The sequence below is a fragment of the Eurosta solidaginis genome, chromosome 4 (assembly GCF_040869045.1).
Source record: "Eurosta solidaginis isolate ZX-2024a chromosome 4, ASM4086904v1, whole genome shotgun sequence".
Classification (NCBI taxonomy): domain Eukaryota; kingdom Metazoa; phylum Arthropoda; class Insecta; order Diptera; family Tephritidae; genus Eurosta; species Eurosta solidaginis.
This window is the reverse complement of record NC_090322.1, coordinates 77,426,402-77,448,387: the sequence shown is the minus strand read 5'-3', so window position 1 is coordinate 77,448,387 and position 21,986 is coordinate 77,426,402. Positions and strand designations below refer to the sequence as shown.

Genomic DNA, 21,986 nt, shown 5'->3' with positions numbered 1-21,986 from the left:
TTGGTCGGGAAAAATCCAGAGTTGCTCCGGTACATAGAACCGACTGCCTTGGGAAGCAGCGACTCTCTAAAGTAGGCATACTGGCGGTGTTGTCATGTATGTGAATGAAAATATACAATTTAGCATAGTTTGTAATAAAGCTATCAACATGAATGTGTGGTGCATTATTGTAAAACTAAACAAATGCGCGTTAAAATAAAAAATCGGTGTACTATATCACTCACCAAGTAGCAGTGACTCCACCTTTATTACTTAACTAAATGAAATCATCACTGAACATCTCAAGGAGGCGGATAATAATTTAATAATTTGTGATTTTAATATCAATGTAAATTTATCGTCAACATACTCAAACCAGCTAACAAGTTTATTTGCACAAATGGCAATGATACCAAGGATAAACTTCGACACAAGGATAAAAGAGTACCCGTCTACAAGAATTGATCTGCTATTCAGTAACAATGATAAAGTTAAAGCAGTGAATATAGGTGAACATCGCATTTCTGACAATGAGACAATCCATTTCGAAGTGCCAACAACAAAGCTGTGTAAAATGAGAGGGTATGCTACTGTTACATGTTGGGAGTACTATAGTGCTGAAAATCTTTTAACTTTGCTACGAACATGCGATTTCGGCTTTATGTCAATTTCCGGAGTAGAAACTAAAACTAAAGCCCTGAACGAAGTTTTAACTGAGCCTATGCAAGCACTGACTTATATAAAGAGGACCCAAATACAGATAAGAAATAAGTGGTACGACCGAGAATTATTACAATTAACAAACCTGCATAAAAGAAAAATAGAATCTTATAAAACTGCTCGAAATACTGGATTTTGGGACGAATATAACGTCATTAAGAAAATATATAAAAGAACCATAATTTATAAAAAAAAGAAATACATGGAAGATAGAGTAAATCATAACAATGGCGATATGAAACGTATGTGGAAGTGTCTAAAAGACCTCGTCGAGCTTAATGACGTTAAAAAACATATCACTAAAATTGTAATTAACGGTGAATGCCTGGAAAACGAATATGATATAGCTAATGCCCTAAATAACTTTTTTATACAAAGTATTGTTGAAATTAATGATAGCATCGATGATTGATTAATAATGAATTGTACTTAGTAGTTTAAGTTTTAAGCCTAAACAGCCGTAATAATAAATAAATTAAATTAAATCGAAGAAATTGTAAATGGGGATGAAATAAGCGCAAATCATAGTAATCCATTTGAAACATTTAAATTTACTGACATTGTAGTGGACGATATTATTATTATCACAAAATCACTTAAAAACAAATATGGCGGCGACAAGCTTTTGTCGGAGGGTGTCGTTAAAGATGCCATGACATATACTGCTAATTTCTACAAAGACATAATTAACGAATCCTTAAACAGCGGTATTGTACCTAGTTACTGGAAAATTTCAACAATAATACCTGTTGAAAAAGTAAAAAATACAATGAAACCTGAGGAACTACGTCCAACACGTTACCTACAGATGAAAAAATTATGGAGACAGTCGTGAAGGATCAACTTGTGGCATACTTAGAGAAGCACAATGTGATTATCCCAGAACAATTGGGATTCAGGAAGAGCCATTCTTGTGAGACAGCGTTGAATATGGTAATTACAGATTGGAAAGAAGACATGGCGGACAAAAAATTTACGGTGTCTGTCTTCTTGGATTTAAAACGGGCTTTTGAAACTGTTGATAGATCTGAGCTATTGGACGTTATGTTTAAAATTGGTATAAGAGGAAAGGCGTTGGAATGGTTCCAGAGTTATTTTTGTAACAGAAAACAGAGAACGATAATTGGAAAGGTTTCATCAGTGGTGGATGTTAAAATTGGTTTACCACAAGGCTCGGTCTTGGCGCCAATATTGTTTACATTGTATATCAATGATATCAAAAGATGCTTAAAATATTGTAAAATACGTCTATTTGCGGATGATGCATTGCTTATCATAAGTGGAAAATATGCAGAATGTGCCATGCTGAAAGTACAAGAAGACCTGGACTCGCTATACAAATGGTTATGCCTTAGAAAACTGAAATTAAATGTCGAAAAAACTAAGTTCATGATATTTTGTAAAAACACTAATATCATAAGTAACAATTGTTTAAATAATATTACGCTGAAGGTAAAAAACATGGAAATCCAAAGAGTAGACAAAATTAAGTATTTAGGAGTTTTGTTTGATGATAATCTAAATTTTGGAGAGCATGTAACTTATCTGGAAAGGAAAATTGCACAGAAAATAAGCTTCATGTATAGAACATGTAAACATATCAGTCAAAGTCATAAAATATTGGTATATCGTTCAATTATTGAACCACACTTTATTTATTGTCCTACTATTCTGCTATTAAGTAATGATATGTATATTAAGAAACTTCAAATACAGCAAAACAAGGCAATGCGATTTATTTTAAAATGTCCTCCAAGAACGCCAAAAATTGTAATGCTCAATAGATTAAACTGGCTTAGTATTAAACAGTCAGTTATTTCACATTGAAATTTATACACCAACTTAGGTTAGGAATGTTACCAAATTACCTGAGTAGTAAAATACATTATAATCATGAAATCCACAATTATGGAACTAGAAATTGCAATAATATAAGACTGCCTAGAATAAGAACTGAGTTCGCCAAAAGGTCTCTTGAATATTTAGGGTATAAAATGTATATTGAGTTACCTTCTGATTTGAAAGATCGCCACGGGCTGTCTTCTTATGTCCCCAAAACACCATCTGCATATTGAGGCGAGAATACTCCCCATCAGGGAGAGAAATGAGATGCTGACCAAACAGATCCTGTTGAATACCACGAAACCTGGGCATCCCAACAGACACCTGATTGATGAACCAGCACCGCCTAGGGGCTTAAGGAGTCATCTCCGTGCGCATTTTGAGGAAATACGGCACCTGAGAACACAGCCGTATGAAGTGAAAAAACATTGCATTGCTACAACAACAACAACAACAAGTGAAAAAACACAACCAGATCCTTGGTGAACTCCATAAACAGGCATCGGACCTTTATGCCGGGAATTGCCCGGTGAATCCAGTACTTAACGAAAATTATCCAAAACTTGTGGAAGAGGAACGCATACTCCCTAGAGAAACGCGTGTCACTCTTGCTCAACTTCGTTCTGGATACTGTAACAGGTTAAAGTCTTACCTATCCAGAATCAACCCCGACATACAAAATGTATGCCCCGCTTGCAATGTGTCCCCACATGACACCAACCACCTCTTCAATTGTAATGTGGAACCAACGCCTCTAACACCCCTTTCCTTATGGTCCTCCCCTGTTGAAACGGCAAGTTTCCTTGGACTCCCGTTAGAGGATATTGATGAAAATTTGTGATCGGTCTCGCGTTTATGTTTTTGTTGTTGTTGTTGTAGCAATGCTCGCCCCACAAATTGTCATCAATATCCTCTAACGGGAGTCCAAGGAAACTTGCCGTTTCAACAGGGGTGGACCATAAGGAAAGGGGTGTTAGAGGCGTTGGTTACACATTACAATTAAAGAGATGGTTAGTGTCATGTGGGGACACATTGCAAGCGGGGCATACATTTTGTATGTCGGGGTTGATTCTGGATAGGTAAGAGTTTAACCTGTTACAGTATCCAGAACGAAGTTGAGCAAGAGTGACACGCGTTTCCCTGGGGAGTATGCGTTCCTCTTCCGCGAGTTCTGGATATTTTTCTTCAAGTACTGGATTCACCGGGCAATTCCCGACATAAAGGTCCGACGCCTGCCTATGGAGTTCACCAAGGACCTGCTTGTGTCTTTTTGCTTCATACGGCTGGGTTCTCAGGTGCCGTATTTCCTCAAAATGCTTACGGAGATGACTCCTTAGGCCCCTAGGCGGTGCTGGTTCGTCAATCAGATGTCTGTTGGGATGCCCAGGTTTCTGGGTATTCAACAGAAACTGTTTGGTCAGCATCTCATTTCTCTCCCTGATGGGGAGTATTCTCGCCTCATTATGCAGATGGTGTTCTGGGGACATAAGAAGACAGCCCGTGGCAATTCTGAGAGCAGTATTTTGGCAGGCCTGTAGTTTCTTCCAGTGGGTAGTTTTTAGGCTTGGCGACCATATGGGTGACGCGTAGCACGTAATCGGCTGGCTAATTGCTTTGTATGTGGTCATGAGCGTTTCTTTATCTTTTCCCCAGGTACTGCCAGCAAGGGATTTGAGGATTTTATTACGGCTCTGAATTCTCGGAACAATTGCGGTTGCGAGCGCACCAAAATGTAGATACTGATCAAACGTCACACCCAAGATTTTGGGGTGTAGGACAGTCGGTAGCATAGTGCCATCGACGTTGATGTTCAATATGGTCGACATTTGGGGCGTCCATGTTGTAAACAAGGTCGCGGAAGATTTAGTCGGTGACAATGCCAGGTTTCGCGAGGCGAAAAAACTGGAGAGATCAGGGAGATAGCCGTTTATTTTATTGCATAGCTCATCGATCTCTGGGCCTGGACCTGTGGCGATTATTGTGCAGTCATCGGCGTAGGAAACGATTGTGACTCCTTCCGGTGGTGAAGGTAGCTTGGATATGCAGAAATTAAACAAAAGTGGGGATAGGACACCACCCTGTGGCACCCCTTGTTTAATTCTCCTTGGTTTTGATGTTTCGTTTCTGAATTGCACCGATGCCTGCCGACCACCCAGATAATTTACGGTCCACCTTTTAAGACATGGGGGAAGGGTAGACCCTTCCAGGTCTTGCAGTAACGAGCCATGGTTGACCGTATCAAAGGCTTTTGATAGGTCTAGCGCTACGAGTACTTTTCTATGGTGGGGGTATTGATTCAAACCGCAATTTATCTGGGTGCTAATGACATTTAGCGCGGAGGTAGTGCTATGGAGTTTTATGAAGCCATGCTGATGAGGGGCTAGCTGCAAATGTGCTTGGAAATAAGGGAGCAAAATGGCTTCAAGCGTCTTTGCCACTGGCGACAGGAGAGATATCGGACGATATGACTCACCTACGTTATCTGGTTTCCCAGGCTTTAGTAGCGGGACCACCTTGGCCAATTTCCATTTCTCGGGTATGGCAAAGGTGGAGAGAGACAGGTTGAAGACATGCGCTAAATATTTGAAACCCTCTTTCCCTAGGTTATTAAGCATCGGCATGGCTATGCCCTCTGGGCCCACTGCTTTGGATGGTTTAGCGCGACCAATGGCGTCCTCAACCTCTCTAGCGGTGATGGTGATTGGTGACGCGCTGAATTTGTGTTTATGTGCGTGTCTATTGGCTCTCCGTCTATCTCTGTCGACCGTAGGATGCATTATATATTGGACCAAAGTTCACCTACACCGGTAGAGAGGTTACAACCTCTTAGGTGCTCTTCCCATTTCGCCCGCTTGTGTTCGTCCACAAGCAATCTGATGCGTTGGTTTATATCCCTTATTTGGGGGTCGCCTGGATCAAGCTGTCTTATAAGGTCGCGTTCCCTCGCTAAGCTCGCGGCCTCCGCCGGGAAGTGGGGCCGGATTTCGGGAATTCTCCCGGCGGGAATGAAATGCGCCGAGGCGGATTCAATGACCTTACGGAATGCACGCTCGCCTTGGCGGGCATCAGTCGGGATAGGGAGGGCAGCAAAGCTGCTGTCTGTTGCAGATTTATATTCTTCCCACTTTCCTTTTTTGAAGTTTATGAAAGTGCGTTTTTCGGTGACGATGAAGTCGGCGGTACGCTCGAACTAAATAAGTATGGGCAGGTGGTCGGATGCCAATGTTACCATCGGCTGCCAGTTTACGCAATTTACGAGTTCTGCGCTCACGATTGAGATATCTGGCGAGCTATGACAGCTTCCTACCATACGTGTGGGGGCGACTCCGTTTATTGTGCAGAACGTCGTTTCTTCTATTTGATCCGCCAACATCTCACCCCTACTGTCCGCCCGCAAGTTTGAATGCCATAGGTCGTGATGGGCATTGAAATCGCCTAAGATAATGCGATTGTTGCCAGTGAGTAAGGCCTCGATTTTAGGGCGGTATCCACTGGGGCAACAGGTGACAGGAGGGATGTAGATGTTGATGATTTCTAGATTTGCATCGCCTGACCGGACAGATAGGCCTTGATGTTCTAAGACATTGTCCCTGCGGTCGATGCCAGGATCAAATATATGATATTGCACAGAGTGGTGTATAATAAACGCGAGGCCGCCTCCATTTCCGCTCTCGCGGTCCTTCCTGTGGACATTATACCCGAAGCAGGTCTGCAATGCAGATCTTGCTGTGAGTTTAGTCTCTTGAATCGAAGCAATGCGGATGTTGTGCCGCTTCATGAAATCGACTATCTCCGTAATCTTCCCAGTTAGTCCATTACAATTTAACTGCAGAATTCTGAAGTGCATGAGGGGTGACGCCGTCACTCTAGGGGTAAGTGACGGGTGACTACGCCTAGGTTGTGGAAGGCCAGGACGCAATTGCTGTTGTGGCCTTGGGACTGGGCGCCCTTGGGCAAGCATTGGGGTACCCGGATGATTTGGGTTTGCGACCTGGCAACATGGCGCGATGAAACCCGTCGAGGGGTTGCCGTCGCGGAGACCAGAACATCTAGGAAGTGGCACCACCCAAGGCAGGAGCTGCATTGAGCGGATGTCGCAAACCTATATATTCTGTGCTGGCAGACGGTACAAACGGAGGTAGGGACTAAGAGTCTGTTTCCCTGACCTGCACGATTGCTGCCAGAAAAGAGGGGGGAAGAAGACGGGGGCAAGGGCTGATGCTAAGCATTGCTACCAGCTCTACTACGGAGGTAGTAGTTATGAGTGGTATCAGCTGTTTGAGTTGTTGGCGCCGTGGGGCGCGAGCAGCAGCGGGTACTTGTTGTGGCTTGCTGAGCAGCGAGGCTGCTGGAACGTAGTAGGGGGACGCTTAGGCGTAGACTACGGGACGCCCTTGGGCGTGAGCAGCAAGGAGCCACAAAAGATTTATAAAAGTTACGTTGACGTCGGGTTTTGGGATCAAGCCCAGAACAACCTGTCCGATGCAACCATCCCTTGCACGAGACACACTGAACAGAGTATGACCGTCCTAAAAAGATTCTTTTCTGGCAAATGCAGCAAAACCATTTCTCAGGACCGGGGTCAGGAGACGGACCCGGATTGGGTTCGATACATTCGCGGAGTAAGAGAATATGTAGCAGTCCTGCTGCAAGGAGCTGCTGGGAGGATGACAATTTGTGGGAGGGACGAAACAAATTAAATGGGGTCACACTGAAATGACAGTCCTTGGTCGGGAAAAATCCAGAGTTGCTCCGGTACATAGAACCGACTGCCTTGGGAAGCAGCGACTCTCTAAAGTAGGCATACTGGCGGTGTTGTCATGTATGTGAATGAAAATATACAATTTAGCATAGTTTGTAATAAAGCTATCAACATGAATGTGTGGTGCATTATTGTAAAAATAAACAAATGCGCGTTAAAATAAAAAATCGGTGTACTATATCACTCACCAAGTAGCAGTGACTCCACCTTTATTACTTAACTAAATGAAATCATCACTGAACATCTCAAGGAGGCGGATAATAATTTAATAATTTGTGATTTTAATATCAATGTAAATTTATCGTCAACATACTCAAACCAGCTAACAAGTTTATTTGCACAAATGGCAATGATACCAAGGATAAACTTCGACACAAGGATAAAAGAGTACTCGTCTACAAGAATTGATCTGCTATTCAGTAACAATGATAAAGTTAAAGCAGTGAATATAGGTGAACATCGCATTTCTGACAATGAGACAATCCATTTCGAAGTGCCAACAACAAAGCTGTGTAAAATGAGAGGGTATGCTACTGTTACATGTTGGGAGTACTATAGTGCTGAAAATCTTTTAACTTTGCTACGAACATGCGATTTCAGCTTTATGTCAATTTCCGGAGTAGAAACTAAAACTAAAGCCCTGAACGAAGTTTTAACTGAGCCTATGCAAGCACTGACTTATATAAAGAGGACCCAAATACAGATAAGAAATAAGTGGTACGACCGAGAATTATTACAATTAACAAACCTGCATAAAAGAAAAATAGAATCTTATAAAACTGCTCGAAATACTGGATTTTGGGACGAATATAACGTCATTAAGAAAATATATAAAAGAACCATAATTTATAAAAAAAAGAAATACATGGAAGATAGAGTAAATCATAACAATGGCGATATGAAACGTATGTGGAAGTGTCTAAAAGACCTCGTCGAGCTTAATGACGTTAAAAAACATATCACTAAAATTGTAATTAACGGTGAATGCCTGGAAAACGAATATGATATAGCTAATGCCCTAAATAACTTTTTTATACAAAGTATTGTTGAAATTAATGATAGCATCGATGATTGATTAATAATGAATTGTACTTAGTAGTTTAAGTTTTAAGCCTAAACAGCCGTAATAATAAATAAATTAAATTAAATCGAAGAAATTGTAAATGGGGATGAAATAAGCGCAAATCATAGTAATCCATTTGAAACATTTAAATTTACTGACATTGTAGTGGACGATATTATTATTATCACAAAATCACTTAAAAACAAATATGGCGGCGACAAGCTTTTATCGGAGGGTGTCGTTAAAGATGCCATGACATATACTGCTAATTTCTACAAAGACATAATTAACGAATCCTTAAACAGCGGTATTGTACCTAGTTACTGGAAAATTTCAACAATAATACCTGTTGAAAAAGTAAAAAATACAATGAAACCTGAGGAACTACGTCCAACACGTTACCTACAGATGAAAAAATTATGGAGACAGTCGTGAAGGATCAACTTGTGGCATACTTAGAGAAGCACAATGTGATTATCCCAGAACAATTGGGATTCAGGAAGAGCCATTCTTGTGAGACAGCGTTGAATATGGTAATTACAGATTGGAAAGAAGACATGGCGGACAAAAAATTTACGGTGTCTGTCTTCTTGGATTTAAAACGGGCTTTTGAAACTGTTGATAGATCTGAGCTATTGGACGTTATGTTTAAAATTGGTATAAGAGGAAAGGCGTTGGAATGGTTCCAGAGTTATTTTTGTAACAGAAAACAGAGAACGATAATTGGAAAGGTTTCATCAGTGGTGGATGTTAAAATTGGTTTACCACAAGGCTCGGTCTTGGCGCCAATATTGTTTACATTGTATATCAATGATATCAAAAGATGCTTAAAATATTGTAAAATACGTCTATTTGCGGATGATGCATTGCTTATCATAAGTGGAAAATATGCAGAATGTGCCATGCTGAAAGTACAAGAAGACCTGGACTCGCTATACAAATGGTTATGCCTTAGAAAACTGAAATTAAATGTCGAAAAAACTAAGTTCATGATATTTTGTAAAAACACTAATATCATAAGTAACAATTGTTTAAATAATATTACGCTGAAGGTAAAAACATGGAAATCCAAAGAGTAGACAAAATTAAGTATTTAGGAGTTTTGTTTGATGATAATCCAAAATGATAATCCAAATAGATTAGAGCATGTAACTTATCTGGAAAGGAAAATTGCACAGAAAATAAGCTTCATGTATAGAACATGTAAACATATCAGTCAAAGTCATAAAATATTGGTATATCGTTCAATTATTGAACCACACTTTATTTATTGTCCTACTATTCTGCTATTAAGTAATGATATGTATATTAAGAAACTTCAAATACAGCAAAACAAGGCAATGCGATTTATTTTAAAATGTCCTCCAAGAACGCCAAAAATTGTAATGCTCAATAGATTAAACTGGCTTAGTATTAAACAGTCAGTTATTTCACATTGAAATTTATACACCAACTTAGGTTAGGAATGTTACCAAATTACCTGAGTAGTAAAATACATTATAATCATGAAATCCACAATTATGGAACTAGAAATTGCAATAATATAAGACTGCCTAGAATAAGAACTGAGTTCGCCAAAAGGTCTCTTGAATATTTAGGGTATAAAATGTATTTTGAGTTACCTTCTGATTTGAAAGATCGCCACGGGCTGTCTTCTTATGTCCCCAAAACACCATCTGCATATTGAGGCGAGAATACTCCCCATCAGGGAGAGAAATGAGATGCTGACCAAACAGTTCCTGTTGAATACCACGAAACCTGGGCATCCCAACAGACATCTGATTGATGAACCAGCACCGCCTAGGGGCTTAAGGAGTCATCTCCGTGCGCATTTTGAGAAAATACGGCACCTGAGAACACAGCCGTATGAAGTGAAAAAACATTGCATTGCTACAACAACAACAACAACAAGTGAAAAAACACAACCAGATCCTTGGTGAACTCCATAAACAGGCATCGGACCTTTATGCCGGGAATTGCCCGGTGAATCCAGTACTTAACGAAAATTATCCAAAACTTGTGGAAGAGGAACGCATACTCCCCAGAGAAACGCGTGTCACTCTTGCTCAACTTCGTTCTGGATACTGTAACAGGTTAAAGTCTTACATATCCAGAATCAACCCCGACATACAAAATGTATGCCCCGCTTGCAATGTGTCCCCACATGACACCAACCACCTCTTCAATTGTAATGTGGGACCAACGCCTCTAACACCCCTTTCCTTATGGTCCTCCCCTGTTGAAACGGCAAGTTTCCTTGGACTCCCGTTAGAGGATATTGATGAAAATTTGTGATCGGTCGCGGCTATTAGGTGGGGCGAGCATTGCTACAACAACAACAACAGAACGTAAAGTGCCAACAAAACTAAAGGACTACGTAATCGAGGGATTCAAGGGGTTGTGTAGCGCAATATATAGCTTCTCCAACCCAATTGTCAACCTCACCTTCGAGCGGCGAATCCCGTTTCACTAACAGACGAGGCTCTGGCGACCCCAAGCTCCTCATGGAACTTGGAGGTGGGGAGGGAGGGATGGCCTGAAGGTTTAATGTGGCCATATAAATCGTTCCCGAGATGGTTGGGCCAGCACCTTAATGGTGCTGTGTTACCGGAGCGTATCAGATCTGTATCCGACAAAGGACCATCACATCGATAACACTCCCCAAAGCCTTCGGGGAGTAACTAATCGCTACAACAACAACAACTACGTAATCGACTGAGAAAAAAAATTAAATTAAAACAAAGGGGATGTCATAATATAAACAATCTGGCAACCCGAAAATATAACATGAAAGATGCAATGACAGAAAAGAAGAACGAAAAACAAAGAGTTCGAGGACATTCCAAGACACGACACAGATGAGAAAAGGCGCGTGAAAATACATACACGTGATTTTGTGAAATCTATTTTTATATTTGCAAAACGAATTCTATGTTAATTAAATAAAACGCTACGCTAACTTAGCAAACATTACATATAATATATAAATATCACTGTACCTATATATTCCTTTCTCTTCATTTAATCCAGATGTCTCCGCTCTGTAGCACCTACTTGCAGCCGCAACTTTAAGAGGCAATTTTTTTTCGTCAAGGACTGTCCCACTAAACAATCCTGCCAATGCCATTTCTGATGTGCCGGATAGGCACTCCTCGGTTTCAATTTTATATATTTGAGTCCGATCTCCCTCCGTTTGCATTCCGCAACCATTTATGAACGAACCTGGTAATATATCTGGTACTGACATTAATAGAAACTTATTCCTTTTTAAGTACTCCACAGTAAACCGTATCAGCGATTGTTCCAAATTAGCCAAATCACCCAAAAGGTAGTAACTTTTGTGACCATTAAAATGTCCTAAATGGTCCGTGCGTATATAATTGAAATCCTTACATACGGTGGAAAAATCGTCAACTTTAGGAAGGGGGAGTTGATTTCGTTGAATTTCGCACGGCTTTTCTCCATAAGCTATTAAACGCTCGTGTGTCCTGTTTGGAAGTTTTCCGACCTCAAGTTCGAGCTTCTTAAGTGCATCAATATTGCCAGGATGCTCACTTAATTCTGCAAGAAGCGACTTTTTTTTTTTTTTTTGTGATTTAAGTTACTTCATTGCGTGTATATAAAATACCGGATGAAGATCGAATAAAATTCGAATTATTTGGCCAGCTCGAAAGCTAAAACGCCAACGCCAATTCTTCAGTTTAATTTTGTGATGTTATTATATATCTCGATTTAATGGTTTACTCCAAGTACTAAATATTGATTTAATGGTTTACTCCAAGTATGCTAACTTTTTAGTTTTAAGTTCAATTTTTTGTCAGTTCGCTTCCCTCACTGTCCGCCATTTTGTTGTCAACCGCATGAATAGCGTCCCTTTATAGCACGCGGTTGAGCTGTGGGGAAACGAACTTGACGCGACGACGTTTAAACACGAAGTGAAGAAGCGACTTAATAATGGATACATTATTTGTGTGCTTCCGCAGCAAGATATTCTTCTCGATGGTGTCTAATTCATCCCTTAGTTTTGAAAAAGAACTGGAGAAATTCCTTAAAGCAACATATTTTGACGCACTTCTGGAGACTTGGCATTTATACAACCGACGCGATATGTTAAAGCAAATCCTAAACAATGCCATTTGCAAAATATTGTTATTTATATGAGAAACTTGCAAAATTATCGAGTTTTCTTTTTCGAAACAATCGGACGCATTGTTTACTATATAGTTTGGCAACTTAAACAGAGGTTATGTTGCGAATAGAGTGGAAGGCAGTGGACTAGGCAGTCGAATGTCATAAAATGAAGGAATGGTGTTCGGAGTTTTTTGAAAATTAAAAAAAAAATTGATAAAAGCTTTAATAAAAATAAAACTGCTGTTTTAATAACAACAAAAACGCCTTATATATTCTATGTACATAAATTCGTAAAGATTATTTCACTTTAAAATTTGAGTTAAATAATCTAAAGTTTTGTTTTGAAACTGAGTCGAGAACTGTTCGTGTGAATGTGCGAATTTTCACCGATCAGCTGTTAGTTGCGCTACTTGGTAAAATTTACAATGATCGGACGCCACCGATACCATCATTGTAAATTTTACCAAGTAGCGCAACTAACAGCTGATCGGTGAAAATTCGCACATTCACACGCACAGTTCTCGACTCAGTTTCAAAAAAAAATTTAGATTATTTAATTAAAATTTTAAAGTGAGATAATCCTTACAAATGTATGTATACAGAATATATATGGCGTTTTTGTTGTTATTAAAACAATAGTTTTATTTATATTAAAGCTTTTATCATTTTTATTTTTAACTTTAAAAAATTTCCGAACACCATTCCTTCATTATATGACATTCGACTGCCTAGTCCACTTCCTTCCACTCTATTCGCAACATAACCTCTACTTAAGTTGCCAAACTATATAGTAAACAATGGATACCATTGTGCACTACGCATCTATATTGAAAATTTTTTATGTGAAGGCGCTTATGGGCTCCGGCGACCAACAACGAGATTTAGTGAATTTTGTGTGTTAAGTGCAGTCGGTTGGATTCGTCACACACATGATACAATAACCAGGTAAAAGCATCAGAGTTGCATTTTACATGTTTTTTCATTCGAAGTTGTTATAAAATGTCAAACTTTGTTTATGTTTACATTTTTTGTTTATTTAGTTTTAATGTGAAAATTTATTACTACGTAGTTTTTTAAATGTTTTGCAAATTTTTGTAAAAAAAAAAGAATTTTATTATGCTTTCTGTGTATTAAAAAATTGAGTAATAGTCTAGTTGAGGGGTCGACTGCTAATACGCTACCAAAAATATGGAGTGAGGTGTCAAAAGACGCGTATTAATACCCCAGCGGGTAGCCACGGTTATACCACACACCCGGACCTGGCATGGCGTAGCCCAGGGTTATTTTTTATAATCGCGGCCGAAGGCCGCCAACACAGGAAGGTGTTCTGCGCAAAAATACTATGGATCGACCCCCCGTTTCGAGGGTACCCGCGAGTCTTTTTTCGGTTTTTCGCTATTATCTTTTGAACGCGTTAAAATTTTTATTTTCCGCCTTCGGGTTATTAATACTGATGTCAAGACGCGTCGTTTGACACCTCTCTCCATATTTTTGGTAGCGTATTAGCAGTCGACCCCTCAACTAGACTATTACCAAAAATTGGAAAGTATTGTTTGTGCAACGATAGAAGGGAGAAAGCGGGTGTGAAGCTTTTCACAGTCCCGCAAGAGGTAATTTTTTACTTTAGCTCACAACTACTAAAACTCGTCCAAAAATATCGGGAGATATGTCAAAAAACACGCTTTGGACCCAGGACCACGAATCCGAAAACGGAAATTGAAAATCTTATTCCTTTCCAGTTATATTGAACAAAAAAAATTGAAAATATTCATGTGGTTGTGCAATTTTGAGGGGTTTGCGTACCCACAAAAAAAAACTGTGGGTAAACGTGTTTTGCGCGGATATATATTTGGTCTCCCAGGGTAATTTCTTATAAGCGCGGCCGAAGGCAGCCAATGCAGAAAGGTGTTCTGCGCAAAAATACTATGGATTCCACCCCCGGTTTCGGAGAACTCCGGGTCATTTTTCAGTTTTTCGGGAATATTTTTTGACAGAAATAAAATTTTTAATTTTCGCTTTCGAATTCGTCGTCCTGAGTCCAAAACGCATCTTTTGACACCTCTCCCGATATTTTTGGACGAGTTTTTGCAGTTGTAAGCTAAAGTAAAGAATTACCCCGCAAGATTAAGGAAGAGGAAGAAATTGGAAAAACCTTGTGGCGTTCACCTTCCCCAAAATGGCTTAATTTGGTCGCTCCATTTTCACGCCTGCGCCCTTATGGTCTGGGTTAGTTTACAAAGAACACCATTAGTTTACAAAGAGCAAAAATATGCTATACAAATATACACAAAACGGTCCTTATCAGGGCCACCACTAGTAAACAAAGAGAAAAAATTTACTAAAGAATTACTTACTTACTTAACCGTCCAAACGGTTATGGCCATCCAACAAGGCGCGCCAGTCGCTTCTTCGCTCCGCCAACCGGCGCCAATTGGTCACGCCAAAGGGAGTTTAAATCGTTTTCCACCTGGTCCTTCCAACGGAGTGGGGTCCGCCCTCTACCTCTGCTTCCATAGGCGGCTTCCGACTTTCTTGGCCGGAGCATCATCTTTTATTCGCATAACATGGCCTAGCCAGCGCAGCCGCTGCGTTTTAATTCGCTGGACTATGTTGATGTCTGCGTATAGCTCGTACATCATTAAATCTTCTTCGGTACTCGACATCGCCAACGCGTAGAGGTCCATAAATCTTTCAAAGAGCTTTTCTGTCGAACACTCCCAAAGCCGCTTAAGCTGCTGTCGTCATGGTCCATGCTTCTGTCCCATATAGCAGGACGGGTACGATAAATGACTTGTAGTGTATGATTTTCGTTCGCCGAGAGAGGACTTTACTTTTCCATTGCCTACCTAGTCCAAAGTAGCATTTATTGGCAAGATTGATTCTTCGCTGGAATTCAGTGCTGATATTGTTGCTAGTGTTGATGCTGGTTCCCAAATAAACGAAGTCTTTTACTATTTCGAAATTGTGGCTGCTACTGTGAACGCTACTGTTGTTCTTTCCAAGGCGCGTATGCGCTGACTCTTTGCTCAATGACAGAAGGTACTTCGTTTTGTCCTCATTCACCATCAAACCCATCTTTACGGCTTCTTTCTCCAGTTTGGAGTAAGCAGAACTAACAGCGCGGGTGTTTAGGCCGATGATATCAATGTCATCAGCATATGCCAGTAATTGCCAGCATATGCTAAACAATTATACCTACGAAAAATGGTTCTTATCAGGGCCACAAACAGTTTACGAAGAGAAAAATTTGCTAGACAATTATGTTGTACATATTATATATTTACTTTTGGATTATTTATATCATCGATATGATGACAAGAAAAAGAAAGCTGGAGTATAACCGATACTGGAGCTGAAAACGGAAATATTCCAAACCGAACTTTTTCCATAGCAGGTACCGATACCAGATCCAGCCTAATACTAATTTCACACAGACGGCTTATTGAATAATAAAGGCAATTTTCTACATTAAGACGCTTATTGAGCTCAATCTTCCCTACAAAATTCGAATCTATTATTATTTAATTAGTAGCTAATCGAATGCCTAATGAAGTCAAAAGCACAATGCAACTCTGTTGGCAGCGTTCCGCTTCCGTTTCCGTTTCTTAGTTTTCAAAGCAAATGTCATTGTCTACATGGCGGAACGATACAAGGTGGCCGCATCGAACAGCTGATTATAACCTTTTTTATTTGATTTGATACATCAACTACCGGCGCAGTACGATTTTGACATTTGTCCATCGAATTTACAAGTACATGAAATTTTTTTTGTTTGTAGGTATGTCAACATGCTCCCACCTTGTATCGTTCCGCCATGATTGTCTGTCTCATCCTTCATACTAATCGAGCAGTTACTTCAGTGTGAAAGCAACAAATTTACGATTTCATTAGCAGGTGAAATGAGATAATTAAGTTTCTGTGTGAAAACAGTATAAAACCGAATTTGTTACAAAAGCCTCCTCGCTAGAGCCAGAAGGAAAACCCGGAACCATAATTGAAGTCAGTACTACAACGAACTAGTATCCAAAAGTTAAACCGAAAGCAAAATCAGTTCCGAAGTGAGGGGGCAAAAGCAAAATTGGATCAAAACAACAGTGCAATTGCGCTGAACCCGAAAATGCAGTTTTGTTCTGTGGTATAGCGACTCAATTTCAAATTTTCAACACACCCGTGCTTTTTTAATTAAAAAAAGATTACATCTCAAGACATGGAGTACATATCCTTTAAAGAAATCTGCACCTCAAATGCCGACACGACGAGTTTCCAACGTTAAACGTTATTATGTATATACGTATCTTCGATATTTATTAGGTTACTAAATTAATTAATTTTTACTTTATAAAATACATGAAATTTTAAAATAAATCAGTACCTACAAGTTGGCAACCCTGGTGTTTGAAAGGTGCAGTAATTTGTGCTCCTCTTTAAATTTTCAAATTCATTGTTTATTGTGTCTTAATGCGTCAAAGCAAGAGAGCCATATTGCCGCAAGTGAAGTCCGTGTACACGGAATTACCTTTAAGGAAGGAGAAAACTTAACAAGTGTCTTTCATCACCTCTGTTCCACTCTTATATTGCAACCAATTCCTATAATGAGCATTTTTCGGCTACGGAAACTAGACAACAGCGTGACAGATCCGGCCGTAATAATCAAATTTCAGTCGCCGACAGACAGAAACAAATTGCTAAAAAGTATAGGCACCTTTAGGCGCCAAAACAATCCAAACATCAAGGGTCTGCAATTAGTTCATATGGGCATAAATTTAAATGCTCCGATTTATGTAAATGCTTCGCTGTCCAGGCAAAACTATGCGATCTTCAAGGCAGCGATCCGTCTAAAGAAGAAAAGCAAGGTAGTAGCGTTTTTTTCTAAGAAGGGTCTGGTACATATCAGACGAACAGCCAACGCCAATCCTGAAGCAATACATAGCTTGGATTTTCTAGAGCGTCTTGAGAATACCGGCGAAGAAAGCGCGAGTTCCTTTCGAGTTGAAGATGCGCCAACGAATAATGATCAATAAATTAATTTCTATGTATGGTATATTACTTAAGTTCTTGAGTCTCTTCGTTTCCGTCTTTATCTCTCCCTATAGTACTTGTAAACAATCATTTATGTTGTCTTTATTGTTACGCATCGCAGAGTATTCTTTAAATCCCATAGATAGTGATGGTCCTAGACTAATAGGTTGTCTAGTTCCAAAGACTGCTTACATACACTGTTGCGCGTATTCAGCAAACGTACTAAAGGGCTCAAAGTCATCCATCTCAATGCGCAAAGCCTATATAAAAAGCTGGATGTATTGAGATTCATATCTGAGGGTTCTGATATAGATGTTATATGTATTTCCGAAACCTGGTTTTCTTCATGTCACAAAAATGATTTGGTGCAACTAAATGGATATTAACTTTTCAGGGCTGATAGACGTGGTCATGGTGGTGGTGTTGCTATATATGTCAAAAGTAGTTTATCCTGTAAACTTTGCTGCAGTGCTAGTCAAAGTGATTCTGTCGAATATGTGTTCGTAGACGTCTTCTCTGTAAATAATGAAAGGCTTCTTATCGGCTGTGCACACAGACCTAATCGTAGAGTTGACTTCTCTGGCTTTATTGAATTTCACGAGCCTCTACTTATAAGCTATGATAATATAATCATCGCTGGGGATTTCAAATCCAACCTTCTTGTCGACTCAACTCTAAAGCTAAGTATGGAGTCTCTTGGACTTTTTCCCACCAATTTAACTTCACCTACACACTTTACTGAATCAAATTCTTCTTTGCTGGATTTATTTTTTGTGAATGATCCCCTGAAATTACTCCACTACGATCAATTGTCGGCATCTTGCTTTTCAAAACACGAGCTGATATTTCTTAGTTACAACTTTCAAACGTCACACATCCAATTTTCCTTTACGTATCGTGATTTTAGAAGCATAGATTACAGTTCTCTTAATGCAGCGGTGGAGTCGGTCGAATGGAGCTTGATTCGTACGCTGACATCGGTCGATGATCAGGCATCATTCCTACAGAACCATATTATTAGGCTTTTCGACAACCATGTGCCAGTGAAACCCAAGGCTGCTACACACAATAATACCCCTTGGTTTAGTGCCAATCTAAAACACTTAATTCACCAGCGTAACCTTGCTTACTCACGATGGAAAACATACAAAACCCTGGAGGCTCACAACTGCTTCAAAGCAGCTAGGATCGCTGCAAATAAAGCCATTAGGTCAGCAAAGCAGAAATTTTATAATAACAAGTTTAGTGCTGCTTTGAGTTCGAAGGAAATCTGGAAGTCGATTAAACATATTGGTATCGGAAAATCCAAATGCGATATTTCTGTCCTCCCTGATGTAGACATTAACGAGATAAATATAAATTTTGTAAATCTGCCAATCTCAACTGACAATATATGTGCTGACAATTATTGTATTCGCGCTAATGTTGATTTTGGTCCTCTTGAGTTTGTTAGTGTCGATGATTGTGATGTCGTTCAAGCCATTCTTTCAGTAAAGTCTAATGCTATGGGGTTCGATGGTATATGTCCGAAATTTTTAAAAATAATTCTTCCTAAAATCCTTCCTCACTTAACCTACTTGGTTAACTCTGTGCTGACGTCCTGCGTATTTCCCAAATGTTGGAAAGTTGCTAAGGTAATCCCAATCCCCAAGCAAAACAAGGTCGTCGAACGAATTTTGCACTGCCAGATAAATACTTATGTACAGGATAATAACCCTCTCGCAGATTCTTCTGGATTCAGGTCAAATCGTAGCTGTAAAACGGCGCTCCTATCGGTGATTGAGGATATTCGAGAACAAGTTGACAAAAATTTTACTGCTTTCCGAGGAGTCAGGAAAAGGGTTTGACTCGGTCGACCACACCGTTCTCTGCAAGAAGCTGGACAACCTATTTAATTTCTCCAACTGTACAACAGCCCTAATCAGATCGTATTTGGCCGACCGAACTCAGGCAGTAAGTGTTGGTAGCAGAAAGTCTGACTTCGTCAGTGTTTTAAGAGGAGTCCCACAAGGCTCAATCCTTGATCCCCTGTTATTTGTTTTGTATATAAACGATTTGCCTGGTGTTCTCAAGTATTGTAATATTCACATTTATGCTGACGACGTACAATTGTATATGTGCTGTCCTAGTGATCGTACCAGTTCATGTATTAATAACTTAAATTACGATTTATGTCAAATTGGTACGTGGGCTTCTATGAACGGCTTATGTCTTAACCCTAAGAAGTCGAAATGTATAGTCATTCACAGAAGGTCACTAGATAAAAGTGGAATGGAAAATTTAATTTTAGACAACACTATTATAGAATACGTTGACACGGCAAAAAATCTAGGTGTAGTTTTTAACAAAACCTTGACATGGAAAGATCACATCTTCCGCACAGTGGGAAAAGTGTATGGGATGCTTCGTACACTCAGGCTTACACAATATTTTACTCCGTTACATCTTCGTTTACTAATAGCAAAAGCGTACTTAATACCTACGCTGCTTTATGGTTGTGAGGTTTACTCTAATTGTGACTATGTATGTAATAGGAAACTTAATGTTGTTTATAACAACATTGCTAGATACGTCTATGGGTTGAAAAGACTTGACCACGTCTCTCATCATGCTTACAGGTTGCTAAACATTTCTTTCGATAACCTTATTAAACTTAAAACACTCAATACGCTACATAAATTAATATATATGAAGGAACCGGACTATTTGTATCGGAGGCTAAATTTTCTCCAGTCGCCTAGATCTGTTCTCCTTACCCACTTCAGACATCGTATGCTAATATCTGATCCCCAGTTCTTCATTACTTCCATACGTCTTTGGAACTCGCTCCCTTCTAGACTTAGGCTTATAAGCAATGCTCTGCTCTTCAATAAAGAATTAACAAGTTTCTATAATAACCTAGACAATTAAAATACTGATTTCTTCTAAGCAAATGTACTCTATCATTCGTTTATTTTATTTATTTACTATTTATTAAATATATTATTTATTGTAACCTTTTCTTAGCCATAGTCATTAGCTTTAAGTTTCAAGTTTAAATTGTTCCTATTTTATGCCTTTTACCGACTAGCACTGTAAAATAATTTTTGCCAAATTGTTGTGCTGGGATGAATTGCCTAATAAATACAATACAATACAATACTTATTCATGAACATACTATTAACTCAGGATTTTATATACAATCTCATCCTAAACTTTCAAAATCTCTTGAAGGCAGTGACGTTAGCACTCATACATACATGTAGTGAAAATAGGGTCCACTAAAAAAACCTTCAGCAATAGCGATAGCATTTCCCAATATCATTTTAATACTACAAAAGAACGACCTTAGGCAGATAAAGTAAGAACTATATCCATTCTAAAAAGTTGTATCTCACTTTACATTTAACTGCTTTGAAATATAAATACATACATTAAAAGATGCATACAATACAAAATGGTCCCTTTTTTATATATAATAAACAAAATTAATGTTGCGACCATTGGATATTTTTCAAATGAATTGGTTCTTGCACCATCTCCCAAAATGGAGACATTTCACGTAAACGTTCGACATGTTTGATGCATTTATCGGCAATATAATCAACCACTTCATTGGTGGTAAAACGACCAATACCAAACCTATAAAAATTTAAAAATAAATTACTTTCAAATTAACTACACAATTCAGTACGGTAAGCTCGTATACCTTATTGAACTATGTGCCAAATCCTCATCAGTTCCAATCGCACATAGTACGAACAAAGGCTCCAATGATGCTGAAGTACATGCTGAGTCACTAGACAACGCCACATCCTTTAAGGCCATCAGTAATGATAAATTTAATAAACCACTATACGTTTGCTCTGGATCACCATTACATGTACCATGTGATAATATTGAAGTGATGTGATCATATACGCGCTTTGAAAGAAAATCTATGTTTCTTATCACATTCCATTTCTTTGAGTGCAACATCACATGCAGCACCAAATCCAATAACAATAGTCGAAGGCGGAAAAGAAAAATTTTAGTTCGTTCAAAAAACCGAAAAATTACCCCGGAGTGCTTCGAAACCGAGGTGGGATCCATATTATTTTTGCGCATAACACCTTTCTGCATTGGCGGCCTTCGGCCGCGCTTGTAAAAAATTACCCTGGGTGGGTCCAACACCGATTTGGAGACCAAAACTATATCCCCGCAAAACACTTATGTTCACAATTTCTTTTGTGGGTAAAACAAAATCATCGAATTTGCAATAACCACATGAAAAATTTCAATTGAAAATTTTTAATTTCTTTTGCAAATATCTCTTGACAGACACAAAATATTTAACCTCCGCCTTCGGATTATTGTTGCCGAGGTCAATACGTGTCTTTTAACACCTCTCTCGATATTTTTGGACGCGTATTATCAGTGTGATGCTGTCGTATAGAATTACCAAGAGTTGATGTGCTGCAAACGCTGAAGAACTGATTCAGCTGCTATAT

At 39.2% G+C, this 21,986-nt stretch overlaps 1 protein-coding gene across 1 annotated transcript; it reads right to left on the bottom strand.

Annotated features, from left to right (window-relative positions):
- Positions 1-11,268: 11,268 nt before the first annotated feature.
- Positions 11,269-21,474, bottom strand: LOC137248563 (uncharacterized). Its single transcript, XM_067779485.1, has 3 exons — positions 21,206-21,474; positions 21,033-21,138; positions 11,269-11,940 (listed from the first exon to the last, which is right to left on the bottom strand). The coding sequence occupies exons 1-3, from the start codon at positions 21,472-21,474 to the stop codon at positions 11,317-11,319; spliced, it is 999 nt and encodes a 332-aa protein (XP_067635586.1). The 3' UTR covers positions 11,269-11,316.
- Positions 21,475-21,986: the final 512 nt, after the last annotated feature.

What these genes read in the sequence shown, in the direction of transcription:
- LOC137248563 (XM_067779485.1), bottom strand. Translation starts at nt 21,474, where the DNA reads ATGTTGCACTCAAAGAAATGGAATGTGATAAGAAACATAGATTTTCTT. An exon ending in TTGGCACATAGTTCAATAAG is followed by an intron (nt 21,139 to 21,205) that starts GTATACGAGCTT and finishes AAATTTTTATAG; the next exon opens with GTTTGGTATTGGTCGTTTTA. An exon ending in TGTCTCCATTTTGGGAGATG is followed by an intron (nt 11,941 to 21,032) that starts GTGCAAGAACCA and finishes AAAAAAAAAAAG; the next exon opens with TCGCTTCTTGCAGAATTAAG.